This window comes from Epinephelus fuscoguttatus, linkage group LG14, assembly GCF_011397635.1.
Source record: "Epinephelus fuscoguttatus linkage group LG14, E.fuscoguttatus.final_Chr_v1".
In the NCBI taxonomy this organism is placed as follows: domain Eukaryota; kingdom Metazoa; phylum Chordata; class Actinopteri; order Perciformes; family Serranidae; genus Epinephelus; species Epinephelus fuscoguttatus.
Window position 1 is genome coordinate 11,123,090 of NC_064765.1, and position 24,877 is coordinate 11,147,966.

The 24,877-nt window shown below is 37.8% G+C and overlaps 2 protein-coding genes across 4 annotated transcripts in view; both read right to left on the reverse strand.

Moving 5' to 3' along the window:
- Nucleotides 1-275: 275 nt before the first annotated feature.
- Nucleotides 276-17,820, reverse strand: LOC125901116 (MAP3K12 binding inhibitory protein 1). 3 transcript variants are annotated; one of them, XR_007450934.1, is made up of 12 exons: nt 17,683-17,820; nt 16,014-16,130; nt 15,573-15,782; nt 14,903-14,999; nt 14,483-14,548; nt 13,847-14,005; nt 12,093-12,190; nt 8,248-8,286; nt 8,090-8,152; nt 6,871-6,901; nt 2,456-2,590; nt 276-1,025 (listed from the first exon to the last, which is right to left on the reverse strand). XR_007450934.1 is itself a non-coding variant. In XM_049596526.1 (11 exons), the coding sequence occupies exons 1-10, from the start codon at nt 17,800-17,802 to the stop codon at nt 6,890-6,892; spliced, it is 981 nt and encodes a 326-aa protein (XP_049452483.1). In that variant the 5' UTR covers nt 17,803-17,820; the 3' UTR covers nt 2,276-2,590; nt 6,871-6,889. The 3 variants fall into 3 exon arrangements, 2 of the variants coding, with proteins under 2 accessions (XP_049452483.1, XP_049452482.1); XM_049596526.1 differs by lacking the exon at nt 276-1,025 and having other exon boundaries at nt 2,276-2,590; XM_049596525.1 differs by lacking the exons at nt 276-1,025; nt 2,456-2,590; nt 6,871-6,901 and having other exon boundaries at nt 7,781-8,152.
- A 3,842-nt stretch (nt 17,821-21,662) lies between these two features.
- nkx2.9 (NK2 transcription factor related, locus 9 (Drosophila)) overlaps nt 21,663-24,877 on the reverse strand; it is a 43,222-nt gene continuing 40,007 nt past the window's right edge. The window contains exon 3 of the transcript XR_007450935.1: nt 21,663-21,735. The gene's annotated coding sequence lies outside the window, so the exon portion shown is untranslated. The remainder of the gene's footprint in view (nt 21,736-24,877) is intronic.

Genomic DNA, 24,877 nt, shown 5'->3' on the forward strand with positions numbered 1-24,877 from the left:
GCCACAGCACTCAGGATGGGGAAAAAAACTGCCATGGCAAAATGTGTCAGAATCTAATGTTCTGCAGAGTGAAAAGCCTGTTTTCTGTCTTTTGTTCCCAGCTAGAGATTTAGCCTTGTTCCTCATTGTTCAGGGCACAAACGAGCAACAGTCTTTTTTGACACGGAGCCACAGATGAATAAAGACTGGAGCTGACTAGTCACAGGAAAGAGCTTTCTTTTTGGAGGGCTTGGAGCCCATTAAGAGTTTGTGAGATATGAATGGATATGAATCCTCTCCATCGACCCCACCAAAAAATACAACCGGACCCATAGAGGACAAGGAACACCTCTGTGTCTTTTTAGTGAGGTTCCCAAGGACGTTACAAGAAATCAGGCAGAGGGAGGACTGATTGACAGGCAGGAATTACATAGAGTCAATGAGGAAGTGGCTCTTTGTTAATTTGAAAGGGTGCACTATGCCCACCCAACCTTAGAGCACCAACCACTGACACTAATGTTGACATATTGACTCTATTTTCCTGACGTGAGCTGTAGGAAATAAGCCGGGTAATTACAGTGATTACAAACAGCATTATTGTGAGCTAAACTTTACATTTTAGTTAAATTCACTGTAGGAAGCTGCACACATAATGTGCTCATGTAATAAAACAGACAGGATAAAGATAATGAGATATTTAGTGAGCCACTTCATGCAGACGCTAGTCAGCGTGCTCGGCTCAATGGGCAGATGATGGGTGGATCCCAGCGAACGCAGCCCACAAAATACAACCTTTTGTCCAACTCCATAATCCATTTGTTACACTCAGACCAATTTGTCCTCATTAACCCTCATAAGGGGACTGTGTCTGAGACAAAAGCTCCAGGGGAACAATGAGCAACCCCCTCCCTACTCTTCCCCTTCAACGTCCATCCACATTGCTGCAGCTCAAGTGCTCCCCTTCCCAGCACAGTGTGGCCTCTTGTTGCCCAGGAGGTTCCAGTCTATGAGCAAGAGACAGACAGAGCCCAACGAGCGAGGTACACCTGAAAGAAAAAAAATCCCCATTTCTGCGTTAAGAATGAAATATCTTCCGAAAAAACACAATGCGACGTCTTGTATTGTGTTCAGGTCACTCCATCAATCAACTCTGAAATAAATCTTGACGTGACAAACAAAGAGCAACCGTAGAGAAAAGGAAGGGGAGTTACAGTAACTTCCACAGACGTGAGAAAGTTGTCTCAGTTTCTGTTTGTCACACCTGTTGCACAATTTATCTAAAAATGCCATATATACATCGTGTTCTTGTTTCATAAGGAGTTCAATTTTAAAGCACCTTAAACTTTTATTTATAATTAGTCCGTTTGCAACAGTTTAAAAAATGTAGATATGTCACTGAGGAAGTTGTTTTATTTTTGTGCTACTTCTCACCTCTACCCCTTTTATATTTAAGAATGTTGTGCTTTCTACTTCACTAAATCTTACAGGACAGCTATAATTACAAAGTAGTATTTATAAAATGTTTACAGCATTAATAGTCTAACCCAATTTTCACATCCCAGTTCCCGGAAGGGCCTTTAAAATGCACAAAAGTCAATAATAAAATAATACAACTTCATCTGATTCATTTAAAGTTCAGTGGGTAAGGTTTTACATAAACCACATACAGCATAAAATCACGAAATACAATGCATAGTTAAAGATTACATCATTGCTTTCTATCGTTGCTGGCTCGTGACAAAAATGCTGTGAGATATAGAGGCACCAATTGTAAAATTCTGGACCAATAACAGTACAATACAGTTTTTTGTTGTTGTTGTTTATTTTTGTTGTTATTTATTCCCCCGTTTGTGCCAGAGAAACAAAGATATCTTCATTATAAAAAATAACTGAACTGTTTTTAAAGTCATTAAGTCCTTTATTACACTACCTCTGAATGAGCACAAATTCAATTGTACACATTGATAAAACAACCTTCTTTTAAATGAGAAACAGTTAAAAAAAAAAAAAAAAAACAGTTTCAAAAGTCCTAAAATTCCTAATTCCTAAATATCTTTTTTATTATTACTATTGAATTATTAAATTCTCCAACAAACAGCTGTATTTATTCAAGTTTCTCACCAAAAACTACATTTTACAAGATCACAATCATTTGTCTTTGCCCTATAGTCATTTTTACTGAATAGAGCTTGAATGCATCATAATGTAACTTCGTGCAACCTCTGTCAGCAGTTAGGTCCGGCCAGTGGCTGCTAACAGCTGCTAATAGCTAATGTTAACTAGTTCTCCTCCTGTTTATTTCAACCATGCCCCCACACAGGAGCAGCACCAGGCATTGAAGCCAGTTTTACATAGTGGTTAAAAGTGGAACTACACCATCTGGCTCCATCACGTGATGCCATGGGGCCTAAAAGACTTTTCATTGTAGACTTACATTGGAAAAGAGGCATTTGTAAATCAGTAGGGTGCCCAGTACCTTGCCTGGTAGAGTAGGCACTCCATACTTAGGCTGTGACCCTGCTGCTGCCGCCTGTGTTTGTGTGTTTGATTCCAGCCTGTGGCCCTTTGCTCCATGTCATCCAGTCTCTCCCCCTTTCACACTTTAACTGTCCTATCAAATAAAAGGAAAACAAATCTTAAAAAAACATCACAACCCCTGTGAAATGTTTTTTTTTGTTAACCAATTTGCTCTGATGAGATTTAGAAAGTCTAGAAGAGCAGCATGATTACATCTTTATATTCCCATTAAAGTTAGCAGAGTGCTAAACCAGAAGTTAGCTGCTCAGACGTGCTCTTAAGTCTCTAGTGCGCCTGCTCTAAGGGCCCCACGATTTGGAAGATCCAGGTAATTTCATACCACAGACATCATGCACCACTGAGAAACTTTTACAGGAATGAACAGGGGCTCGCCTCCAAAACTGAAAGGTGCACCCCTTGACATGTTGACAGTGAGTTTACTGCGTCTTTTAATCCTGATGGCCTCCAAGGGAAGATCTGTTTGTCCCCAGCATGTTTCCTATTGCTCTTGGGACGACGTTAGTGTCGAGCTCTGTTGTTTAGCCTGCACAAAAGTGATGTGACGCAACAGAAACATAGGCAACTGTCATCGGTAAATGTAATCTTATTTGAAAATGGGCAGAAAACAGTCAACGAGATGAGTGCCGGCTGTTACTGATGTACGGCCGATAAATCAATCTCTACTTAATAACCAGAGTATACAGAAGTTTGAGGAAATGTAGTGCCAAAGGGAAGTGCTAGGTAAAGTAAAATGGTGTTAATATTCTAAATGTAGCATCCACTTAAACTGATAATAATGTTTTTATGTGGCTAAAATACATTTTGCTGCCAACCTCCATCCATGGTAGTGCATTGCTTAGCTTCTGAGATGATACGCCTGTCTGCTTCTGTGAAGTACCTCATACAACCCCACTTCCAAAAATCTGATGATCAGTTTGCTTAGTTGTGATGTTCAAATGACAAATTTTCATTATAAATGTCAAAATGGCTCCTTCAGTCTTTTATACAGAATCTTTTCCTTGAGTTAAATTGTTCTTGCTCTCAAACCGTGTTTTCCTATTATTATAAAAATGCAGTTGCATCAACAGATCTTCATGATTTCTCAATAGTCTGCATATTGTTATCTAAAGTCACACTTATATCAACACTTTTATTGTAAATCAAAGACACTGGGATCTGAAAATTACCTCATGTTTAGTGTGCACCCTAAAACATCATAGCCATTATCCAGCTAAATGTAAATAAGTCACTTTAGCAGGTTTGGGCTTCAGTAGTTGTTACTCCGATGACTCCATGTACGAGGAACAGGGCCCATGTTTACTCATAAAAAGTCATAATCATAATTTTTGCTTCAGCCGCTCGCTCAGATAAAGCTCTACACAGAAGCCTTTTATAAACCTGCCACAGTGTCAAACACAGCGGCATCCCATTTAATGCTGGTTTGTTGGGTCTCCAATATGTTTTCCAAACAGAGTTGCAGTAATCAGGTCATTTGTTATAATGACAACCATTAGGGGTGATCATCGTCACACAGCAGTCAGGCAGATAAATCAGGTGCTCTCAGATTCACTTCAATTACACACACACACACACACACTTCCCCGCAGTGCTAGAGATTAAAGATGAAACATGTTAAATGATACATTAATTTTAATATCATTAATTTCCTGTGCTTTTGAGGTGTAGTTCTCATTGTATTATCTGTCAGAGCCGAAATGATTTATTAGCTGTCAGAAAGTAGTCAGCAACAATTAATAATTACTCAGTTGTTGAAGTTAGAATTGGAGCAAATAACTCACCGACAGGTTACAGGTGTAGTGTGAACATTTTATGGACTATTGGGCAGGCGTCACCATAGGCTTTGGGAGACTTAGGAGGCCAGCATATGACTGAGGGCTGCACGGGAAAAGTGCTCACTGTTGTATGACCTTTTAATGAAGATTATTTTGACATATGATGCTGTGACTTTTTAAATGAAATTTTCAACATACTTTTATATGAAATATGTTTTTGAATGTTTTGACAAATAATACCTTGACTTTATAATGAAATGTTTTTAAATGTTGTACTTCCATTTTTAAAAGAATTTTTCATAAATTATACTGACTTTATGACATCTTATTTATTTGACATAGTAAACTATGAATTTTTAATGACTTTCTGACCTACTGTACTTTGAGTTATTTAAATAAAATCGTATGGCATACAAACATTTTTATAAAATATTTTTGGAAATTTTTTTTTACATACTGTATTATGACTATTTTTTTTAAAAAAAAAACAGGTGACTTATTCAACAAACTATACTATGACTTTTTGAATGAAATTTTATCACATATTGTGATAGGATTTTTTTTCTATGAATTTTTATTTATTTTTTTTTTTTTTTAAATAAAATTTCTTTGTGATATACTTTACTATAACTTTCTTATTATTTTTAATGAGATTTTTGTTGACATACTGTACTGTCATTTTCCTGAAATATTTCTTCTATTGTTTAAAAAGTAAAAATGGTATGACAAACTAGACTTTGACTTTAATGAAATTTAAAGGTAGGATCTGGAGGATTTTCAAACAAAACAAAATATAGACATATACAAATGAAATCCTGCTTAATCATCACCTATGGGCTTCTACTCTTCTACCCTTTAACTGTATTTTGATGTTTTTGTGAGCTCGGACCGCTTCTGGACGGAGATTTCCCCAGCCAATGAGAGAGCGCAGGTGCCATGCCTGAGTGTGTCCGAGCGTGCACCGGTGGTGGCTTGCCTGAACCTCTTCTGTGAAGCCTTCTTCCGTACCTCCGGGCTCTGTACACCCGGGAGAGTTGAGCCTGATAGGAGGGGCCAAATTTGAATGTGTGTTTACAAACAGCAACTGGAAAATCCTCCAGACCTCCAGACATATTATACTGACTTGTTTTAAACATTTTTTTTTATCTAATGGTGTACCTTTTTAAAAAAAAAAAAAAAAAAAAGAAATTATGACATTCTATTAACTTTTGACTTTTGATTACGATTATGAAGTTTTTGACACACTGCTATGACTTTTTTGATGAAATACTATTGGAGGTTTCTGAACATATGATTTTTGATGTGTTGTACTTGGCTTTTTTTTTTTTTAAAATGCAATTACGACATGCTTAACAATCCCTTTTTTTGACAACATACTATACCATGACTCTTTTTTCCCATGGTTTTTGACACCATACTACATTATGACTTTTCAATCATGATTTTTTTTTTTTTTTTTAGATATTTTTTGGGGCTTTTTAGCCTTTAATGTATAGGACAGACAAGCGTGAAGGGGGAAGAGAGAGAGGGAGTGACATGCAGCAAAGGGCCACAGGCTGGAGTCGAACCCGGGCCGCTGCGGCAACAGCCTTGTACATGGGGCGCCTGCTCTGCCACTAAGCCACCAGCGCCCCTCAATCAATCATGATTTTTGATGACATACTATACTACACTACTTGTCTTTCACATTTTATAAAATCATTTGATATATTGCACTGACTTTCTTCAAATGAAACTTTACAATTTCATGAAATACTCTTATCTAATTTTATTTTTTTGACATACTGTACTGTGACCATGAAATACTGTTTGACTTTTTGATATACTCATTTGACTTTTAATAATTTTTTCCACACACTGTACTGTGACTTTTGACATACAATACTATGAGTATCAAATGTTATGACATACTGTAGTATGACCTTTTTCCGACATACTATACTACCAGTTTGTCATGAAATTTTATGAGTTATTGTAATTTTATTATGTTTTTTTAAACGAATTTGACGAATGTGACTTAACTCATACTATGCCTTGACTTTTTTGGCATGCTGTAGAAGAACTGTTTTATGAAATTATTTGATTTTTTCCTACTATTCCAAGACTTACTGACATTTTATGACACTGTATTTTTTGTTTTTACAAACTATTATTTTTTTCAGTCAATTTATTCTACATACTGTCCTGACTTACATGAAATATTTTTGGGAAAATTTTGGCATACTATACTATGATTTTTATTTGATGAATGTTTTTTTTGACATACTGTAGTTTGACTGATTAAATACTCATGGACATTCTATCCTGTCCCTTTTTCTTAATCTTTTGACATGTTATACTAAGACTTTTTCAATTAAATATTTTTGGAATTTTCAATAATACACTGCAGGGTTTTTTCAACTCTAATGTTCATTAAATGGTTTTGGGAATATTCTTTGATCACATATCACACTAAGGCACATCACAATGTGCAAAAACCGAATGAAAAAGAGCTATCAGTGCACAGAACCACAACATTCTCTCTCTACCAATATCACCTTCCCACTCCTGTGTTTCTCTCCCACATACCCACACACCTTACCTCATGTTTTCCATGGAGTTCAAGGAAAAGTCTGTGGGAGAAGACACAGTAGTTTGACTACTTGACAGCAGCCCAAATTTTCTGAAAAGCTATTATGCATGGTTGAAACTGCTTTGTATAATTGCTGGTGTTGCTATACCAATCCATTTGTTGTTTGTTTGCTGGTTCTCTGTCTGTCCATCCCATTCTCGTGAATGCAACATCTCAAGAATGCTGTGCGGAAATTTTGTTAAATTTGGGGGAAAAAAATGTCCACTTTGAGTCAACAATTAACTGATGACATTTTGATGGTCAAAGATCAAAGGTCAATGTCACCATCACCTCACAAAAGATGTTCTTGGCCATACCTCAAGAATTCATATGCTGATGAATTCTGATTACATTTCAAATAAATATCTAATAGCATAAAATGATGAAGTGATGGTGATGCATTTTATACCCCAAAGGTCAACTTCACTGTGACACTTTAATGTCGACCATGAAACCGCTGTGATTGTATAGATCCTCTGTGCTGCTGAACTGAAGATGAGAGGGAAGCATCCATGTTTTAGAATTTGTAGCTTCTTTGCAGCAACATCCATATTTAAAGCATCGTCTACGGTCATGGCTACATATGACTCTGGACAGACATGAATGTAAACTGCAACTTGACTGGTTGGTGGAGGCACACAGACGAGGCGGTAATTCTAGGTTTTATGACAGGATACTTTGACTTTTGACTTACTATACTGTGATAATTGAGATTATATTTTTATGGCATACTATACAATGATTTTTTAAAAGTATTTAAATGGACCATGGATTATGAAAATATAACGCATGCATTTCATGTCACATTCAGAGACTGAACTTTGAGAAACTACGAATTAGATGATGAGTATTAGATTGCACATCACAGTTAGTAGTTGGCACGTTAAGCTCATGATTAAATTACGAGTCCAAGTTTTCATGAAGGAAAAAATATTTTTATTTACAGAATACTTATATTTCAGTCAACTACAAAACTAGTTAGAGGATTACAGTTTTTCTGGCCATGAAATGAAGCTCATATGAAATGTTTCTGTGTCTCTGATCAGATATTGTGATAATGGTGCTAATGAATAGCTACACAAACAGAAACAAATGATGCATTAATAGACACAGTGCATTTGGAGCATTGGTGTGTGTGTGTATGTTACAGTGGACACTCTGGTTCATATCCAGGACCAAAATCATTCACCTTCTTCAGTAGTGCCGCTTTCACTGCGCTGATCTTTTCATCCAGCTCTGTCAGACTGCAGGACTAATAGACAAAGTAAGAAACAACAAATCAATCAAAAAATAGAGGTTAACCTCCATCTATAAAGTGCAGCCAAAGTAAACAAAACAACTACTGACCTGAGCAGGGGATGTCTTTGGTCGCTTGTGCAGGTGACTCTACAGAAAGAAAAGGAAGTACACATTACACCTTTCTAATTAGTACAATGTCTAAACTGGCTCAAGTTTTGAGAAGCATACTGATGTACTTCTGCTTCCCTTCTTACTTTACCTCAAGGACTGAAAAAAGAATTTATTTTTATATGCAAAGAATAGCAGACAGTATAGATATGTTTAATTTTAAGATCATTACCTCCACCATGATTTGTTTGTCAGCAGAATTATGGAAAAACCACTGGCCTGATTTTCATAATACTTGGTAAGGTTTTAGCAGAGGCCAAGGAAGAACCATTTAACTCTGGAGTGGAACCAAAATACAGGTTGGATATACAATTTTTTTTTCAATTCCGTAAGCATTTTAGATAGGGCATTTGGCCTTGGATGAGCTCTGTGCTCTCCCAGTATCCTTCTAGTTTCTAGTGTTATTTGCCTTTATTGGATATTTTGACAATAGTCAGATGCAGAACATGGGAGGAGAGATTAGAGTGGTAACATCTGACAAATATCCTCAGTCAGACTTAAACAGGGGATTCCACGGTTACATGCTCTGTGTTTTTACTCCCCAACTTCATCTCTGTAAAAGCTTGCAGAATTGCCTATTTTTGAGTTGCGGCACAATTTTTCGAGGTGCCTCCTTTACTGTTCAGTGTTAAAATGTTGTTCCTGAAATCGTGGGCCAACTGTGTGCAGCTCTTCAGCAAACACCAAACTACAGTATTTTCAGAAATTGTCAAAAAAAAAAAAGAAAAAAAGTGGTACTCTGAATATAAAAGACCCCATCAGTTTATTCAAAGACACTCGACATCGCTTGCACTGCTCGCACAAACATGCAGTGAGTCAAAAGCAGATGGAGAGCAGCGTACTCACAGAAGCAGCATGCTGTGCTGAGAGATACCAGCGTGAAGAGACATGCAGCATCTTAAGCACACTTACTCACATAACTAAACACAGACTGGACAGACTCCTTCAAGACAGGAAATTAGAGTCTGTGAGACCCTGCTATAGTCTGTCAGGTTGAATGTAAAGTCCAATAAATTACTCACTGCCATCTTTTTAGTCGCTGCGTTTCTAAAAAAAGATTGGCGTAGTAAAAAATTAGTAATTTCTCAAGTGAGCTGTGTGCAGTGACCTAAAAGTTAAAACCACACACGTTGCATTTTTTATTCAAATCAGCTTAAGTGTAACTCGAGGAGGGAAGTGTGTTTGAGTATCGAAGCATATGAGGGAAACTTCATTTGCATCATACACAAACTCCTCTCATTAAGTAGATCTGATTTCGGAATAACTTTCCCCTCAGCACACCAATATTCTGCACCCAAATTTAAGCATTATAACACGGAGAGCATTTCAAAATGGACTAACAAAAAAAGACTGTAGAGCTTCTTGTTACTATAGGGTGAATCATTGTCTGTTGAATTCTTACATGTAAATTCTGTAGTTCTTTCAAAGTATCCAAAATACAGAACACACCTGAACAAACTTGAACCACCCAGAGAGCCAAAAGATAAACTGCACTAAAAAAGGCTGAATTTTCATTTTTGCCTGTACTTATAGTCATTGATCAAAAATATTATCTATTTATTTATGTAGACACGGTTGTCTACATCTCCACAGGCCAAAATAAAAATTAGCAATGGCGGGGACTTAACTGTACAGGTGGTAGCTTTTAATCATAAAATATCTTGTGAAATCATTTGCAGGATGCTTCTTGCTTGCACATGAGAAGGTATAGAATTAATAATGTTTTTAAAAACAGAAAAAAACAAAACCTCAAAGTACCTTTAAAGCTGTAGGTAAGAACTTTGTCATATTTTCTGAAACTGTAACTACATCCGTGCAGTACTACATGACACAGATACAGTTCCTCATAATGCTTCTTATGTTGGCAAATAAAACAATCTGCATGACTGAATTACATATAAAGTCAAAGTCAATTAGATGTGAATTCCCTCCAGACAGTGCGATGGATGCGAATGACGCGAATTAAGCGGCACGAATAAAGCAAATAGGGCGATTTCCCATAATACACTCCTTCGAGAGTTGAAAAAACTGAACTTCAGCAACCAATTTGCACCATGATAGCCAAACAGCATTGAGATCCTCCGGGTACGTATGACACAGAGGACGTACCAGTGGAAGTTCATTCACTGATTCAGCGATTTCACACGGGTATGACACAAGTTATTCACATGTATGAAGCAGTCAATACAAAATATTCTAGTAGTTGTGCAATGCAAATTTTCACACAACATAACGGTATTTGCTAGAATCCACTGTGGCTCATGGAAAACCACCAATCAGAGCTGAGAAGTCTCGAACGCAGCTGTCAGTCATGTCCATCGCTGCTCATGAACTGCAGACAAACTAGGCAGCGCTGATCAAATATGAACCAAGATTCTGTTAGTGCATTGCCTACTTCTCACCTCATTGTTTTCAGAAACATTTTAGTGTATGTTTACATGGCTCCAGGCTAACTTTTCCACTGGTAACACTGGTGCTACCAACTTTGTAAGTTTTTTGCACCTGCACATTATCTGGTTGCACCTTTTTTTTTTTTTTTTAAATTATCTTTATTTAAAGCTTTTGTTATTTTTCAAAATATCCAATAACCAAAATAATAAATTAATTGAAAAATGCACTGCTGTGGCTCTGATGCAGCTACCCCCCTCTGTCTGCAGTCACCACTCTATGGCCTCGCTCAATGTCCCGCCCACAGCACTACCTGACTAGTTACACGTCACAAGCAAGTCGCAAAATGCAGCTTCAGCAACAATGCAGGCATTTCATACACCAGACTTAGAAACATGGACCTGCCGATGTTTATTTACCCAACGTTAAACCCATTTATATGAGTCAGCTGTCACTTTGTAAATGTTAGAGACTTCAGTCTGAATCGTGCCCTCACATTAATGTGACCATGTGAAATTTTAAAATGCAGGCTTGTGGGTGGTGATTAATTTTGGCTTGACTGTTTTCAACATGGCAGCTGGAGAAAACTCTCATTTTACAGTTAAACACTACACTTAAATATATTTCAATGCAGTAGCAGAATCTTGATGCATATTTGATTAGCGCCGCCCAGTTTGACAGTTTAAACCAAGTTCACAAGTAGTGATTGACATGACTGACAGCTGCATAAGAGACTCCTCAGCTCTGATTGGTTGTTTCTGTGCATGTGCGGTAGATTGTTGCAAATGCCATTTTTTAATGGCATTTTGATGAGCATCTGACTCATGTACTGCTGTATTCATATAGTGACAGTTTCAGCAAATATGACAAAGTTCTTACCAACTACAGCTTTAAAGGTACTTTGAGGGTTGCTTTTTTTTAACCATTATTAACGCTATATCCTCTTGTGCTCAAGCCAGTAAGTGATGCAACATCCTGCTAATGATTTCACACTTCTCCACTAATCTACAGGTCTTGGTAACGCACCGAGAGATGCAGCAATTTGCCAGCAAAAGCAGGGAAGAAGAATAAAAAAAATCTGTTTTGTGTAGGGAAATGAATTCAACATGTTTGTGTTGAATATATCCTCTCAAGGACACATAAAATGCACTGAATGTAAACATAACCTTTGTTTGTTTGCAAGAAACCTCCACAGGGCAACTTTAAGTTCACACTGGAGAAGTGGGTAAAACCGATAAGGAGAAGAGGTCAGAGTCTTACAGTAACTGCTTCAAATGTCCGCAGCAAATATATAAATGTGCAAATTAAGTTAAACAGAAAATTGCTAGTATGGGAAAAAAAAGACCTGTGTATGAACACTGCTTTTCATGTATCTACTTCAAAGCCACAAGACTCACCGCGGACTGAAAGTACTCTGGTGAGAGTCCCTCCAACTCCAGGATACGATCCTCCAGCCTCTTCAGTCTCTGGTACACACTCAGTGGAACTGGACCCGCTAAAGAAATAAAACGCGTGTTAAAAAGTCTGAATGCTGATCCTTTTACATGACAAATTCATGATGCAGAACAACCACCGCTCCACCCAGCTTGGTCTTGGCAAGGTGCTGGAAACATCAATAACTGGGAGGAAAAAACTGGTAAATGGTCAAACTGGTAGAAAAAGATTTCCGCACACTTACATCCCTGCAGTGTTTCATTTTATTGTTGAGCTTTCGGTCCACTAGACCTTCATCAAGCAGGTAAGAGTAAACAATCTCAGTCTAATCACTGGCAATATGCAAAACACCTGTGCACTACCCTGGTGTTAGAAGCTCCACCTCTTGGGAGTTGTAGTTTTTTTTTTTTTTTTTTTTTTAAAATAGTACTGAATGGCAAACTGTGAGGCATACAAATGGAAGCCATACTTGCCTTGTCATACAATACCAGGATACAAAAAACAAAAACATGACAAATTCTTCAAATGTGGGTGAAGATAAGACAAAGAAGAAGCGTTGCTGGGTCTTAGTAGGAGTCACATACAGGTGCTCTTTGGATACTTCAAGTGTACTGTGGTTATTCCATCTTGTGAAGGGCTCATTGCATTAATATGCTCTCAATTAACAAATATAAATGCAAGTCTCCTTCAAAAACAATCCAAGGCACACTGTAGGGTTTGTGCAAAAATTAAAATGCAAAATTTTACATGGCAGTATTGATTAAAAAGACCAACACATTGCAACTCGCAGGTCTTCATCGGGGTCACTGTCTGCTGTAGCTTACACAGTGTCTACAGATTAACCAAGTCAAATTTAAGACTTTTTAAGACCGTTTTAATACCACCTTATGTGAAATTTTAGACCAAACATGCACAATACACACACAGTACACAAACAAGTAAACACACTGATTTCAGTTCAAAATGAACAGTGAGGAAAACTGACAAAAACTGGGTGAGTTTAGGCTTAATGTGTTTTATGAAAAAACAAAAAAGGCTGGAAAAACGTTTGTGGTAATGTGCCCGAAATATTTAAGATCCATCGAGTCTGAATTTAAGACGGTTTAAGACTTTTTAAGGTCTTATATTAGGAAAACTTAATTTAAGACATTTCAGGGCTTTTTAAGGACCTGTAGACACCCTGGTGTTGTGTGGTGTTGTGGGTTGAGCAAGTTTACTGCGTCCTTTCATGTTAAAGTTATGAATTTGTGCTCATTCAAAAATATTGTAATAAAGGGCTGGATGACTAATGTATTAGTCATTAGTCATAATTTATTTATTTCTTTTCATACAGAAAATGTCTTTGTTTCCCTGGCAACAAGGGGGAATAAATAACAACAAAAGCAGAATTTCACAATTGGTTTATCCCTAGTGAAAGCTAATCTATTTACTTATGTTATTCAACAAAAGTGAATAATTTCAAATAGATTATACTCTGCATACAGACTATGATGCCCTTCATAATCAAATTTCAGTGTTACATTTTCTGTACACTGTGATGGTAAATTGCTAACATTTAAAACTTTGGACATTCTCTGAAAAAAGGCTAAATATTTCAGTTTAGTTGAAAATTAAACACCTGTTGAATTTTTAAGCAGCATCTGTGATGATGTGGCCCTTGTAGACACGTAAAACACAACATACAGTGCGACACTTTGTGTGTTTGTCTTTCTCTGACCTGTTGGGAGCTTCAGGTGAGTCTCGATGTTGTGAAGTCGCTCTTCTATGGCTGTATTTCCGCAGTCTCTGCCTATCTGCCCCCTCTGCTGATCCCCTACCTCTCCTTGGCCTCCACCACCACGAGTCTGGGGCCCGTAAGTGTTTACCACCCGTGTAACTAGCCAGTCAAAGAAAACACATTAACAGAAGCTGCAATATTAAGCATGGACTAATTAACATAATGGTCTAAGGCCATATGTAAAGCATGCAGATGTACTGAGGCGTCCTACAAAACCCTTTGTGTCAGGTAGTTTAGATTCATTTGCACTGGTGAATCTGTTGGTGATTTAAACTGTTAAGCACTTCCTCTTAATGATGTCTGGCAGCAAGCTGACCCCAAAACAGATTTATGTCATGATACACGTAAGGTACTATAGAGTGACATTTGAATTTAATTGCATTAATTAAACCAAAAATTATAAATAAATATTTCTTGTCATTTGTCAAGTCATTTTTTAAACAAGGTTTTTAAGGATTACGGACTGGTGACTTTTTCAAAATGATGTGTATAATTTCAAAAATGAGGGTTACAGTTTGCAAAAATAAAGCAGTTAAGAAATGTCACATTGACATTTGTGGCGAATTATTTTCTTACCTTTCACATGGCTTTTAAAACCAGGATAAGGAGTGAAAACTGCATCTGTTCTGGCACAACTGTTTTCTACAGAGGAGAAAATGTGATTAAAAAATATAACATGATGTAAAAATGTCGTTAAAAGTGATTTAAAAACGTTTATATACATCTCTTAAATCACAATTATTACCACTGGTGTGTCCTGATTTCTGTAACTGGTGTCTCACACAGGCTTTGAATTTACAAAATGTCCTCTGTCTCATGTGTTTCTGGACTAAGCTGGTTGTGTTTTGAGGCCGAGTGTGTTAGCTACTTCAGCCCCACTCTTGGAGCAGTTCAGCCTGACCTCTCGCCTGTGGAAATCAGCTCTCTCCCAAACATTGGCAATCTGTGTGCAGGCTCCCTCTCCACCCTGCCCCCCAACCTCTCTCCCATTCTCACCCTGATTGCAGTCGATCACGTTGCAAAACTCGCGTACATTGTTTTCATTGATCTCCATCTGCTTGCGTTCCATAAATGCAGATATTCTTCGCTCAATCTAGGGTGACAAATGGAGAGACAACACAGATAATAAGATACACTGGACTGATGAGCTATTGATAGGTGTCAAGAATGCAATGAGGTTCTTTTTTCTGGCTAATGATCTGTGGCAAACAGTAATTTACATTACATGGAGTGAGAACTGTAGTAGGAAATTATTCCAGGTAGCCAAAAAAGTTGAATTGCTTGCCATCATCACATGATGTAATATGAATACTGTTTGCTTGGCTACCAAAATAAATGCACAACAGAATGGGGCCTCTTGTCCTTCATCCACATGCAATCTCAGAGTAATGAGCATCCACTTCATAATCCATCAAGGACCTGGCCCTCTCTCAAAGCCCTCCAGCAATGTGGTCTGTTCTACCCAACCACAGCACTAAAGGACCCCTTATTCTCTGCTGAACTCGGCTTATCAGATCCCCATCAAACATTTGCTTCACTGCGGCACGTCATGTGCACATCCTTGGGAGCAATTACTTATGATTATTCATTTGCTTGACAGAGAGTTAAGAGGGTTCTAAAAATGTCACTGCCAGAACAGCTGACAGATCTGCTGACAGAGACCAACCTCTGACTTCCTGGCTCTGATCTGAACCATGACGTCATCAGCCGCCGTCTTGCTCTCTGCCGCCTCAGGGCTGGGAGGATGGTGCTCAGACAGTGCAATCGTCTGCTCTTGGAGTGACGATGAGGTGACGGCATCGTCTGATGTGATGGATTTTGTAGATGATGTATTAGCGTGAGCATCCACCAGCATCTTTAAGCTTTCTGAAACAGCCTGTATAAACAGTTGGGGCAGAAAAATATTGCATCAAAGCACAAATATTTATTTTTAAATTCAAGTGCTTCACTAAGAAGCATAAAGGGGTATGATACACCTTCAAACAGCTTTGTGCTATCTAAAATAATAATAAATCGGTCACTAATTCAAAGTATTTCAGTAAACCCTTTTAGTGTTAAACTAATAAAATCATGCAATTTAACCAGCAGCAAAATGTGGCCACTTCACCTGTAATTTAGTGATATGCTCCTGCAAACAGCTCAGCACATGAGCATCTGGAGATGATGGCAGATCCACAGCATCGATGTTGACTTCTATTCTCAGAGCAGCATCACTTAATTTGAGCTTAAATTAAAAAACACAAACATAGTGGGGTTACACACCATAGAGAGCAGAATAAAACAGATTCAGAGTTAACATAATTTTGTGTAACTCAGTCGATTAGCTATGAACTAAAAATGAAACAGCAGCTACTATGATAACCTACTAGGGTTTAATCATTTCGTCACATTCTGAGAAAAAAAAAGCAAATTATTTGCTGATACCAGCTTCATCAATTTGCAGTGTTTTCTGCTGTTCTGTTTTCTATCATTTCAAACTGAATATCTCTGGTTTGTTTGTTGTGTTTTGACATTTTATAACGGGGTGTCTACAGGATTTTCTTGTTCAAGCACTGCAGGTAAATATTAAGACAAGTTGTACATATGTTACTGTTACTGTTAATTTATTATGCTGATCTGTTCTGTACGACATCTATTGCACATCTGTCCGTCCTGGAAGAGGGATCCCTCCTCAGTTGCTCTTCCTGAGGTTCCTACCGTTTTTTTCCCCATTAAAGGGTTTTTTTGGGGAGTTTTTCCTTATCCGCTGCGAGGGTCATAAGGACAGAGGGATGTCGTATGCTGTAAAGCCCTGTGAGGCAAATTGTGATTTGTGATATTGGGCTTTATAAATAAAATTGATTGATTGATTGATTGATGTTTCCTGTAAAGAGGAAGGTTTTATGTAAGAATATGGTAAGTTAAAGTTAGTAAATTAGGTTAATCTAGTAAAAAGACAGTATTAGGTTCAGTAGTAGGTTTTAAGATTTGTAACATCAAAAATGTGGACTTTCACACAGAAAAGCCTAATTCCTTTTAACAAAGACAAATCAAATATATATAAATGGAATTAGATTAAATGTTTGTGGCAATTAAGACCTCACAAATTCAAATTTAAGACTATTCAATGACTTCCGGGGCCTCATATTTATGGAATTGACGTTTAAGGACCTGCAGACACCCTGTAAACATATGATTTATCAAGATATTAAACCTTAACGTGGACCCTAATTGTATAATAGTGGTGCAAAGCCACTTTGATGATCCTACAATTACTAAAGACACACATCATGTACATAACTAAGGTAGTGTAGGTGCAAGGACCTTTATAATTGTACAACTGTGGCGTAAATAGAGCTGATATAAATGCTTTTTCATTCACTGAAAGGACAGGAATAGAAACCACACGTGCGCAATACCATGTGAGTATTATGTGAAATACAGTTTGCAGGGAAGAGCTTCAAAAAGAGCTGTGAACGGTGTTAGTGACAATAAAGTCGAAGCGAAATGAAGAGAAGTTAATGAAAAGTAGCTTAAAATGATGCGGCGAAGTGGCTGTTCAAACTAAGTCTGAATATGTGGGTTATAATTAAAATAATTAAGTAAAAACCAAAGCACTTCTTCGTTGCAACTTAGAAACACCGCTTGAATGTTGACCATGACTGAACTGAGAGAAGTCTATCCTCTCACTCCTGCTACACCGGGATGCTAAAAACATTAGCATGTAGCTAGCTAACACCACGGACGGGAACACACGTCTTTCGGGGCAACACGGGGCTCTAACGGTGTCAACCAACCTCTGTCCCGAAGTCTGCTAACAGCTTCAGGAGCGCGCACACACAGTCCCTGTAGCTGGACATTTTGCTGGCTTCATTAGGAGGAGCGTGATTTCCACTGAGCTTCATTGTCTCCGCCATTGCAGTCCAACGGCTGCGCGATACTGCACGCTGATTCGTTAGAATGAGATCACGTGAGCAGCGGTGCCGAGCCGTTCTTATACCAGTGAGTGCGCATGCGTGAAACGGATGTAGTTTCTCAGTATATTAATTCAGACATAGTTGTTTAAGATAATGTAATTTAATAAAAATGTAATTCTATATTCGGCATGAATCTTCATTATTTAATTGTTCTATATTTATTCCTATGTTTCCACGTTTGTCTCTATTTGCTGCTGTTTTTTTAAAATTGTTAATAGACACTTATTTTTTAACATCTTCATTTTTATTTATTTGTTATGAAATGTTTTATAATTACTTTGAAATTTACTATAAATGGCTGCTTTTAATTCCTGCCTGCAAACCAAACTTTCCCTCAAAATAATTATAAAGTTGAAGTTGTGAAAGACTATCTCCTGGGTGAGAAAACTGTAGTGTTGAATTTAAATACATTTGTATTTAGAATATTAATAATTGGCCTAATAAACTGTCCCCTGATGATTTTAAGGTGTTGGAAAGAGCCTCAAACTCCTACACTGAATATGTGAATTGTTCAACTGCATGCAAAAAAATGTTGGGAAGATTGAACAAGAAAAATGACATTATTAATGAACAATGGGACAGTTTTTGTGGACATATGTCTGGAGGGCACAATTTGACCATGTATGACCACTGATGATGCAACACATTGCACCAGTGATTGGTATATTAATGTGACTAAATAGCTGCCTTTCTTTTTTAGTGTCTATCAATACTTAAATTACCTGCCTGTTTGTTTGTTTGTAATTATCCTTGTCTTATTTTGTTTCTAATTTTCCTGAAAAAATGTAATTGAAAAAATTAATGATAAAAAATAATACTAAAGTTAAAGAAGTTGAAATATTCCATCATCCAAGTAAAGGTCCTGCAAATAAAGAGAAAGTACAGAAATATTAACACAAAATGTACTTACGCATCAAACATAAAAGTACTACATATGGATATGTGTTACAGTATATACTAGTGGATTATTACTATTATTTATTTATCAAAATGTAAGCAGCATATCAGTGTTGCAGCTAGTGGAGTTGGTGATATTACTATCAAGTTTATATTGTTAGTATCCGATAAATTAATTAATAATAAATCATATTTTCTTAACCACTTGCATGTTTTGTTTGTAAAATTTTAATTTGCAAAGTAACAAACTAGCACCACATCTATGAAACAAATTACCAAAGGATAAAAGGAGTGCTTAATCTCTTTAACAGTAATCTTAACCCTATTATTAATGTCACATTTACTACTTTTCCTTTGTCATTTTCATTTTTCAGTGTAGATTGCCTCTGTATTTAAATGTAGGTAAAGCACTTTAAAAACTGCCCAATGTATAAATTGAGCTACCTCAATAAATTGCCTTGCTTTGCTTCATAGCTGTAAAATAAATGCAGGATGTTGCAGGTAATGGTGATATTATTAAGAGAGGTTTCAGCAGAATGAAATGTCCATTTGTCCTCATTAAGATTAAAAAGGTTTGCCAGAACATGGCTCATAAACATCATTACTAAAACCTTCCAGTAATTGGTGAAAGATAAATGACACTCAAATAAGAAAATTATCTTCTGGTTGTATTGACTCAAATGAGCTTAATTACACGTGTATCTACACTAACTGCATTATAAGTCTACAACACAGCTTTAATACAATGTATTGCTGCTCAGGATTTTCCCTTTGAATTATATCTGCAGTAAAATAACAGACAATCAGACGTGGCTACCTGCAGATTGTGTCAAATGAGAGATTTGTAGCCACATTTAACTGTATTCTCCATCACTTACTTTTCAGACAGGAGAAAGAATGGTCACTCAATTATAAGAACATTGTCCCAGAGACCGCGGCAGACTGTGCAGCAGGGCATTGGGATGGGAACCTGGCCACAATGGCGTATTTTTCTGAGTTGAGTGACTGTGGGAAAATCTCCCTCCTCTATTCAGACATTTTTTCCTTCTTTTCATATAATGAGGAGAGAGACTGATGAAGGCAACAACAGAAAAAGAACAATTACAGGCAATGAGAAAGCACAACCACTCAGAACTCAATAATGCTCTCTAGAAGGGTTAATCATTTTAGGAAGGGGTCTGAAGACAAGCCTTTTTAGTTAATTCATCTCTGGGGTGATATTTTTTTCCCCCTGAAACAGGAAGGGAACTGTAACACTTGACATGGTTTGACATGCTGAGCCATTGCTGAATGTTCCCACACAGCAAGGAACTCAGAAATTTAAAAACTGCTCATTTAATTTGGCTGACTGCAGACCCAGGAGCCGTGATGATTTTTCTTTTTTCCGAGCTGGCAGGAATTGTTATTTGAGGTGCTCAGAGGGTTAGGGGAGGTTATATCAAAACTTTTATACATAACTTTTATAAGCTGAATTGTGCAGACAGTTACAGTCTGTGAATGTCACTTGATGCTCTTGTGGTTTTACTTTTGAAAGATCTTCATGTAGTTGAAATTGGAAAAGACGCTGGTGGAAGAAGATGACATCTATCTTTTATATAGACTACCTGCACAACAATATAAATTAGGGGTGGGGGAAAAATCGAGCAAAGCATGCAGCATAGTATTGTGATCATTTGCACGGCAACTTTGTATTTTGTTTTTTTATCTATAATATACACCATACATATTGCAAATACAAATAAAACGTTTAGCCTACTAGAATGATAAAATAAATTGCTTTTTCAGTCTACTAAAAACCTGTTGCTGCAATCAAAATGAAAACTGAATAAAAAAAAATTGACAGACTGAAAACTGCATCTTATTAGATGAAAACAGATGCTGACAAAGCTTTTTCTTAATTTGCAGTTGAGAAAAAGGCAGTAAATTGCAATATATGTTCTTGAAACACACAGCACATCTAAAAAATTTAAATTCGTAATAATATTGTATCATATGTACTGCGATAATATTGCATCAGGGGGCCTCTGGTGAGTCACAGACCTACTTACAATATATCTAATTAGAGCCAACAATCTCAAATACAAAAGTATTGGCATCAAAATGTAAAACATCAAAAGTAAAAGCGCTCATTATGCAAAATGGGCCCTGTCCTGTATTATATTATTGGGCTATTATTATTAATGCATCAATATATAAGCAATACTTCTATTAAAATACTACAGTAAAATATAAATACAGTAATAAACACTTGAAAAACTGTATTTATTGTACATTGTGTTAGCAGTATCTTCTTTAAAACTTATTCAAAATACAAACAAAAGGCAAAAAACTGATCCTAGTTTTGTGAGTTTGGAGGTTTACTGTCATTATATGTGCTTGACAGGAGTGTTTGAGGTGCATTAAGTGCATTTTCAAATATTTAACCTGATGAGATTCAAAACAAAACACAAGAGCATCGAGTGCAAGGGCAAAGGGTTCGTTTCAACATTGTGGGCGGTGGGGAGGAACACATGAAACGTGGGGGTTGGGGTCCTCTGCCAGAAAAAATCTGAGTATCAAACACTTCATTTCCTGCATTCTGCTACTTTCATATTTTTATGAGGGGGAAAAATGCATGTTTTAAATACTGAGGGAGAGTTGCACCCTGAAATCTACTCCCATCATTGAGTTGCATTCAAAGACCACAAATGTGTGCCAACCCTGTTATAGTGTGTTAAAAACATCATATATGAAATTTTAACTGTCATACACTGCTTACAAATGTTACAAAGGAGGTGATACTGAGATACCTTTGTAGTTTTCAATAAAAACTTTGGTGGAAAATCTTCTACTCTGGCTCACAAGAAGGCAGTCTTGGCAGAGAGAGGCAGTTTGTGTTGTTCAGGAAACAAGGTGCTGGTGGTGGCGACGGTGCTGGTGGAGGGAAGTGAGTGAAGAGGGATTGTTGCTGCCTCTTGCCTTAGTCACATCAGCCACCTGCAGGAAAGTAAAAAGGTCCGCTTTTAAGCCTGTCTGCTCCACAGCGGCAGATGATGTTGACAGAGCATGAGACAGAGTAAAGGCCAGACGGGAGGGTCAGGAGAAAGAGGGAGCACAATGTAGAGAGGCAAGTGGATTGCAGTGGGAAGGTTTTTGTCTCATTTAACCGAGAGGGGAATAATTAAATGTATTCCTCTTCTGTGGCCTTGAGACTGAGCTCCCCACAGCAGCTGAACATGGAGAGATGCTGCTTTTTAATAACTATAAACCAATGTTTCCAACAACCATCTTTTATCATGACAAGAGAACCACTTGTTAGACATAAAGCAGGAAGACATCACAGTGGATAAAATATGTTGAGTTGCCTGGTTATTTCATTATTCGCTGTTGAAAGAGTCTACAGCCAAACTGGCAGCTCTGAGAGGCTGTACTGAGGCACAGTGGTGCTTTGAACCGCTAATAACATGCTGATGTTTAGCAGGTATAATGTTTACATGTTTACATCATTCGCCATCTCAGTTTAGTGTTGTTAGCATGCTAACATTAGCTAATTAGCACAAAGTACAAAGTACAGCTGAGGCAGATGGGAATGCTATTAGTTCTGCAGGTGTTTAAAAAGAAAGAAGAGCTGAAAGAGACATGAATTACAGCACATTCTCACTACGACCTCGTCACCTATTTGTCATGGACTTTTCACGTTGATATATGACATGCAAGGTACCCTGGGTGCGTCGGTTGTTGACGTTCTTGGACGCCATGTCAACTTCAGCCTGTTACATGCATTGTCTGTTTTCAAAATACACTTCTGTTTTCACAGGAATTGTACTGTTTGCATACAGTCTCTTTCAAATGAACTACATTAGTTCAACAACAAACGCACGTGGTTACATTTGGTCAATGCATTCGTTTGGTTGGGTTAGGGCAACAAAAGCACGTGGTTCTGTTTATAAAAAAAGAACAAGGTTTTATACAGGAAGCAAACATCAGACTCCTGGGTGAAAGTCAGTGGTTGTTGGACCCACCCACCCACTCTACCCAGACTTTCACCCAGTTAACTTACATTGTTGTCCAGCCGCTTTTCCCCCAGACGCCGCCGCACACCATTAGACAATAAGGGCAACTGACCATGAATCACGCCAAAGTGAAAGGACAGCTTTTTTCATCTGTGTCTGACATCAGAAGTCACTGCCCAAGCGCCTAAGGAGTGAGACCAGGTTAGACTATGTGCAGCTGATGGCAATCCATCCAATAATAGTTTAACATTTAACTCAAAATCATTGTAAATAATGCTGGTAGAAATTACTTAAGTCATTAGGCTTCATTTTCTGGGAACCATGAATATCTATTTCAAATTTCATGGCAATCCATCCAGTAGGTTGAGATACTATACTGGGTTCCCTTGTTAGCACACTAACATTAGCCTATTAGCATTAAACACAAAGGAAAGCTGAGGCTGTTGAGAATGTCATTAGTTTGGTCACAAAGCTTAAGTATTAGATAAATGGAAAGTTTCAACAGCTGGTGGTTAAAGGGAAACTATGCCCTAACATCAAAAATACATGTTTTTATTCGACCAGACCACACCCACCAACCATATCACCATGCAGAAGGAACCGTGCATCTACTGCTAGCTCACCTAGCACCACTAAGCTAGCTAATGTTAGCCAGTAATTCTTGTATAGCCCACATATTTGTTGTGATCATGTGACCATGCGCTTACGGCAGTAAAGAAAGAAGTGGTCCCTTAATGAGGCAGGTTGGGCTATCGATGGTCACAAAACATGGGACTTTCCCCTGGGGCTTTCCTGAGGAGGCTGGTGTTTGGAACCATGTGAACTTTGAGTCATTTTAAGTTATGTAGTTACCAAGTTTACTTTCCAAAACCTTGACCAATCATAACCTCCGTAACATTAAGTACACGTCGTCATTCGTGGGGCGCAAATTCATAGGATATCATATGAACCATTGTATGAGCTCAGCGATGGTGGATGCCATTAACGTTTACATCTTGCATTGTCGGGAGCAAACGCCTCTTGTGCATGAGTAGATGTACACTTTCTTCTGCACAGTGATACAGTTGGCAGGTGTGGTTTCACAAGAGGAAAATAGTTCCTACATGAAACTGCTCACAACAAGGTCTGTGGATTATCTTGAGTAACCAGGTCATGATTTCTGGAAAGAGACATTGCTGTTGAGTTTTCAAGTATATTTTTGGTGTTTTTTTGGTGCACCATGAGCTGAGTCCCATCTAGTTCCATCTCTACGGCCAATATTCCTAAAACCGGCCCAAAAACCATTTGCCCGATAGGCCACCATCGTAAAAGACACGTCTTTTAAAATGTTTACAAAAAGCCTTGAACTGCAAACAAGGTCAATAATGACTCTTTCTATTATGAATTTTAATCCATGGAGGTTTTATATTTGTAAAATTTTCCAGGAGCCGAGAAAAGTGATTTAATAATCCATAATGTCATCACAATGTAACGCCCACAAGCAGGAACTTGGAGGTGAGGCAAGTGGGAGGAACACTACTGCGCATATTCAGTTGGCAGCATACCGCAGAAGTAAACCCAGAAGCTAGAAACTTTATATTGTGTATGCACCAGGTGAGCAACTCCAATGGAATAAGTAGGCGCCATCTTGGAATCTGGTATCTTGTCATTATCAAACATCTGTGAGTCCATGAAATGGCAGCCTGCTGGTGGCACTGGATGAAGGATCAGGCAATCACAGAAGTCAGCAGGATTCATCCTCTAGTTTCATGATGATCTGTTTGATGGTTGTTGAGATATTTCAGTGTTGACACAAGTGCTGGACTGACTGATGAGCATTGTTATCTATCCCTAAAGACACACTGACTAAAGCCAGATAGAAAACATGCACAGACTATTGTTACTGCTCACACAGAGGCAAACTCAGCTCCACCAAACTCTCAGCGAGTTAATGCGATGGGGAAAACACCACACTCCTGTGCAATGCAGTCTCCACTGAAAGTTAGCCACAGGGGTAGGCAGGCAGGTTATTGCTTTAAGCCACTTCTGACTGTGAAGAGCATTAATGATATGGACAAAGCGTTAAGGATCCTCCTAAAGTTATTAACTGGCTTTTACCGCAGCACACCGCTGTTCCTGACACATTT

Bases quoted from the DNA above. Each gene is read 5' to 3' on its own strand.
- LOC125901116 (XM_049596525.1), bottom strand. From the start codon at position 17,802: ATGGCGGAGACAATGAAGCTCAGTGGAAATCACGCTCCTCCTAATGAA. The intron at 12,191-13,846 runs GTCAGAGAAAGA...TTATTTCTTTAG, and splicing joins TCACCTGAAGCTCCCAACAG to CGGGTCCAGTTCCACTGAGT. The intron at 8,287-12,092 runs GTGAGTCTTGTG...TTCTTTCTGTAG, and splicing joins CAGAGTACTTTCAGTCCGCG to AGTCACCTGCACAAGCGACC.